Source organism: Galeopterus variegatus, unplaced genomic scaffold, assembly GCF_000696425.1.
Source record: "Galeopterus variegatus unplaced genomic scaffold, G_variegatus-3.0.2 Scaffold974, whole genome shotgun sequence".
NCBI classification, from domain to species: Eukaryota; Metazoa; Chordata; class Mammalia; order Dermoptera; family Cynocephalidae; genus Galeopterus; species Galeopterus variegatus.
The window spans coordinates 40,696-46,135 of record NW_007727085.1 but is presented as its reverse complement, the minus strand read 5'-3'; the positions used below and the strand labels follow the sequence as shown (position 1 = coordinate 46,135).

Below are 5,440 nucleotides of genomic sequence, written 5' to 3'. Positions count from 1 at the left end.
GGGATCCGAACCCTCGGACGGGAGCGCCGCCGCGCTTCCCAAGCGGCGCACTATCCAGTGCGCCACCGGGCCGGCCCATAAGGAGTCTTATGACACGGACAGAGCACACTCACCTAGTCATGAGTCTGCATATTTTATACATGATGCTTTCTACAACCAATGTGAGATGTCTAGAAAGTGCAATGTGCCCTTCATGTGGTGAGCCCAGGCTGACAGAGTGCTTCCTTTCAGACATGCACATCCCACACTCTCTCCTCACACATCCTCTCAATGCACAAGGTGCCATCATAGCTGCCTGCTGACCATAACCCTCACATGATTGCCTTGAGCTTGACATGCCTAGGGGAGCACATGCCTAGGGCAGTACCATATACACGCCTGGAAGGCACCATACGCATGCGTAGGAGAACCCTGTGCACATGCCTAGGTGAGTACCGCACACACACCTAGGGAAGCACACACACATCCCTAGGAGAGCACCATACACATGCCTGGGGAACACATGCATGCACACACCCCTATGGGAGCACATGCATGTACACATACCCCTGCAGAAGCATGCACACACACACACCCCTGCAGGGGCACGCACACACCCCTAGGGGAGCACACGCATGCACACACTCCTAGGGGAGCACACACACACACACACACACACCCCTAGGGGAGCACATGCACATGCGGTGAGCCTATATGCCTGGGGGACCTCTAATGCAGCTGGGGCAATGAGAATAGAGTGACTGGGCTTAGAGTTGGGGCCCTGCCTCTGTATACCAAGATGGGTCAAGACAGCTGCCCATGAACCCCAGAAAGGCCACCATGGGGAGGAGGTGTTCACATCTCCTCAAACACGAGAGAACTGCAAGTCAGCTTCACGAGCCATAAACACTACCTTATATCTTAGCTCATCTTTAAACTTAATACAAAGGGAGAGAAAAAGCTGGAAAAATATTCTATAAACTAAACCCGTTTACACTGAGAATCATTTCTGAGAAACCCCTTCCTTGCATGCTTGCTTCTAGAGCTCTGAGACAAAGCCTGGAGCATCGCAGGATGAAGATGCACTCTGGCTATGCCCCTTACCCCCAGGCATCGCCTGACCGACGTCCTGAACAGTAAGGACTGAGAGCTTTTCCTCGGTGTCAACTCTGATCACACCATAACTTAGACCGTGCATTGACAGGACAGCTTTTCTTGGAGGAGGTCCTCCCAGATCAGGTGGCCTAGAAAACAAAACCACCACCAGGTTAACTGGCCCACCTGGCCTGCAGCATGATTCTGCACCAAAGCCCCTGTTCCATGTCACAGACATGTGTTCCACAGATGCTGTGACAAGGTCTCCACACCATGTGCCCCTCTGCAGTGTGACCTTGACACTCCTCCCATCAGGAGGTGGGCCCATGACTACAATGGAAGTGATGCTATGTGGCTTCCAAGGCAGGTCACAAAAGGTGACTCAGCTTCCCCCTCATTGTCTTGGGACACTTCCCTGGAGCCCTGGGCAGCCAGATAAGCAGAATGACTGTGCAGAGGCCACCATGCTGCAGGGTAGACCAACCAGCCCAATCTGAGAGACCAGAGCCATCTCATCCCTGCATAGTTCTAGTCCAGACACCATCTCACTGCAAGACAGAACCACCCTACCCCTTTCCAAGCTCCTGGCCCACAGACAGCATGAGAGATCATAACAAAATGACCACTGCCATTTCAGGCCAATAGGTTTGGGAGTGATTTGTTATGTAATAATAGTAACTGGAACGCTGAGCATCAAAGGTCAGTATTTTCTCCAGTAAGAAAAAATTATACTGTCAAGGGATGCCTGGTTAGCTCAGTTGGTTAGAGTGCTGCCTCAGAACAGCAGGGTCAAGGGTTCAGATCCCTGTACTAGCCAGCCGCAAAAAAAAAAAAAAAAAAATCATATTGTAGAGCAAAATAACTCACAGTAGAACAAAGGAAAATAATATAGTTGGTAAAGAATAAGGATGTTATTTTCAATGCTAAGTTATTAAAGTTTAGGGTTGCTTAATACTTGCATATATGTAAGCACATAGTATTTATGAATACATCAAACCCTTAAACACGGGTTTGAACTGTGTGGTCCACTTGCACACGGATTTTCTTCAACCAACCACAGACCAAAAATATAGCACTCATAGAATGCAAGACCTGAGTACAGAGAGGGCAACTTCCCACATAAGCTGTTCCACTTATGTCTGACTGTGCTGCAGTCAGTGCCCCTACTCTTGTGTTGTTCAAGGGTCAACTGTAGTATGAATATCTGTGAATAGAAAACTACAACTGAGACCAATTTTATTACGACTGAGTTGAGGGTGGAAAATTAACACCAAAGACACCTTTGGTTTTCAGCACACTGACCTCTACACACCCACGATAGTGCTTGGGGACAGGTGGGCAAAAGCAGGCAAGAGATGGCCAGGGCAGGAAAAGTGAACCAAGAAGCACACTTGTGGCCTGAGGAGCAATATGGTATGTGGAAAGGAAACAAGAAAGACCACAAGCCAGACACCCGTGTACGAGGCAACTAGGGGCAGTCTGAGGCCTTCCAGCACTGCCCTCCAAGTTGAAACGGACAACCCAAAGAAAACAGCCATGAAAGCAGCGGGATCTTGGCAGGCCAGGGTGTTTCCCCAGGCAGGTCAGTGGTCCCCCACACACACATCCACAGCTGATAGTAACCTACTTTAGAATAAGGAACAGTGGCTAGATTATAGCATTTACCACAGCTAAAAATGAGATGACAAGGTCTTGATTTGGGAAGAAGTGCTTAGGAAAACAACCAGCCAACATATGGCAAGAATCCAGAAGACATGGCCCAGGGAGCCACTATCCAACGCCCAGCACACACCCAGGCTGGCGAGGGGCTGGGGGCCAAGGGGCCACCCTACTGCTGCGCAAACATGCCTGGAATACTGACAAAGGAACAGACTACCTCAGGATTCCTACTGCTAAACAGATTAACCAAACTTGGTGCTGTCCACAGGTAACTCAGTTGTATGTGGAAGACCCAATTAAGTACCCATAAGATGTAGCAAGTAATTAAGTTACCTGCGGATGGCAACTGTTAGTGCCTCAGGAGAACTGGCACAAGGACAGATAACCTCTGGCCTCAGACCTCGGGACTGGAAGACGTTGAGGAAGGCATCACAGGATGATATCGACCCTGCAGGGAGCACCAACAGTGGAACAGCAGAGGTAACTGAGAGCCAGCATAGAGGGGTTGTTGACCCCTGACACCCAGGAACACGACACACCAGGCTGTGGCCTGGTGGCTGCACATGCTGACCCACCTTTCCATCTTGCGTGTAAACCCCATCCTAACTAACATAAGATTGCTGCCACAACATGGAGGCAAAGTCTTATGGGGCAGGGGTAGGGCTGTTTCCATGAAACACATGATGCATTTCCAAATCACCAGCAGATAAGAGGGTGGAAATCTGTCCTAGAAGGTCCATCTTGAACCCTGCGTTTGTCACTGTGGTCCAATCCGCTCTCCCCTGCCTTTTCGTGGACCTGGCAGTGGGAACAACCTCATGTCCTGGGCGCAGCACGGAGTCTACCAAGTGCCTGAGGAGCATCTCTGGAGCCAAACCATCCATGCCCCACAGGCCAAGTCAAGGCACTGGATGGCCCCATAGGATAGGGGCTCCCAGCTCCCAAGTGGCCTCAGAGCTGTGCAGCCTGCGCCACTGGCTGCAGGGACCACTCTACCAAGTGCCTGAGGAGCATCTCTGGAGCCAAACCATCCATGCCCCACAGGCCAAGTCAGGGCACTGGATGGCCCCATAGGATAGGGGCTCCCAGCTCCCAAGTGGCCTCAGAGCTGTGCAGCCTGTGCCACTGGCTGCAGGGACCAACTCTGCACTCTGTCCCCAAGGCTGTCCCACTTTTCCCAGGATGTCCTCTCCTCCAGGGGCTGAGGGGCCATAGTGGTTGGTGCTATAGATATGTAAATTCATCTCCAAGGAGGCTCTGCCTCCTCAGTGCTCGACTCAAGTCAACACAGCCCTGCAACCACCAGGACCCCAGGGCTTCCTCATAAACCTCCTCTGCCCCAGCGGGGTACGCAAAAAGGAAGGGATGTTCACAGGTCCCCTCAGACTTCACGCTTTTCAGGGGAGAGAGTACCTCTTAAGGAAAGAAGACAATCACAGATTGTTCAATGCTACATGTGCTGCACACAGGCTGAGGTGAGAAGGCTGCGTGGGGAAGCAAGGATTGTGGACTGAGCACAGTGGCTGGGGGCAGGACTGTCAGAGCTCATGCTCATTCCCGGAGGAGGCACAGAGGAAGCAGCTGCTCTGACTCAATCACGTGGACTGCAGCAAAGTGGACGAGCAGACAGCCAGGGCCATGGCGGGTTCAGGAAGGCGTGATGGTGGTTAGGGGGTCAGGGGGCAAAGAGGCAGAGATGTGCACAGCGCCTCAGGACTCAGAGGCAAGGCCCTGGCTCAGGTGTGAACCAAGGGTACAAGAAGCTTTGGGGGTGCTGGGAGGTGTGGTGCTCCCCAGAGAGATGGGGTACGCAGGGGGTGTCAGTCACACTGAATAAGGGTAAGATGAAAGGCCAGCTTCTGGTCCAGGGTGGTTTCCAATGTGTAAACAGCGATCCGGGTTTGCTTAACAAATAAGAAAACTACTCCCTGGTCAACAGGTAGGTGCTGTACAAGGAACCCCCTGCTCAACCAATGTCACCTGGGGCTCCCCTGGAAGTCCTGGGCCCCATGAAGCTCACACTTGCAGCCACTGCATGAGCAGTTACCACTCAGAGCACAATACACAGGGTGGGCACTGGGTGCTCAGGCAGCAGACACAGGAGAGGACACGGGGCTGGCCAGGCCCATGGAAGAAGGACGGTCAGGTCCTGGTGGAGAAGTCAGGGCCAGGAACCAGCAAGGTCAGGGTACAAGGCCAAAGGGCAGGAGGCTCAGGGTGAGGCCCAGAGAGAAACAGGGACCCCCATGCCACAGCACAACCTGGCTGTTTCTTATGAATGACAGCTCTCATCACAGCCTGTTCCTCTTGTCAACTGTATTAAAACTGCTTTTAAGATTAGTGCCCTAGGGCCGGCCTTAGGGCCGACCCCGTGGCGCACTCAGGAGAGTGCGGCGCTGGGAGCACAGCAATGCTCCCGCTGCGGGTTCAAGCCTGTTCCTCTTGTCAACTGTATTAAAACTGCTTTTAAGATTAGTGCCCTAGGGCCGGCCCTAGGGCCGACCCCGTGGCGCACTCAGGAGAGTGCGGCGCTGGGAGCACAGCAATGCTGCCGCTGCGGGTTCGGATCCTATATAGTGATGGCCCCGGTGCGCTCACTGGCTGAGCGCGGTGCGGCCGTTCACAAAAAAGACAAAAAAAAAAAAAAAAAAAAAAAAAAAAAAATTTGGGCCCTCCAAAACATATTTAAGAAACCAAGGGGGAAACC

The 5,440-nt window shown here is 52.4% G+C and overlaps 1 protein-coding gene across 1 annotated transcript in view; it reads right to left on the bottom strand.

The window, feature by feature from the left end:
* The window catches only part of DIP2A (DIP2 disco-interacting protein 2 homolog A (Drosophila)), a 77,807-nt gene that overhangs the window by 33,588 nt on the left and 38,779 nt on the right, over positions 1-5,440 (bottom strand). The window contains exons 12-13 of the mRNA XM_008573964.1: positions 3,067-3,181; positions 1,084-1,223 (exon numbers count right to left, since the gene is read on the bottom strand). Of these exons, the coding sequence (XP_008572186.1) occupies positions 1,084-1,223; positions 3,067-3,181 (255 nt within the window). The remainder of the gene's footprint in view (positions 1-1,083; positions 1,224-3,066; positions 3,182-5,440) is intronic.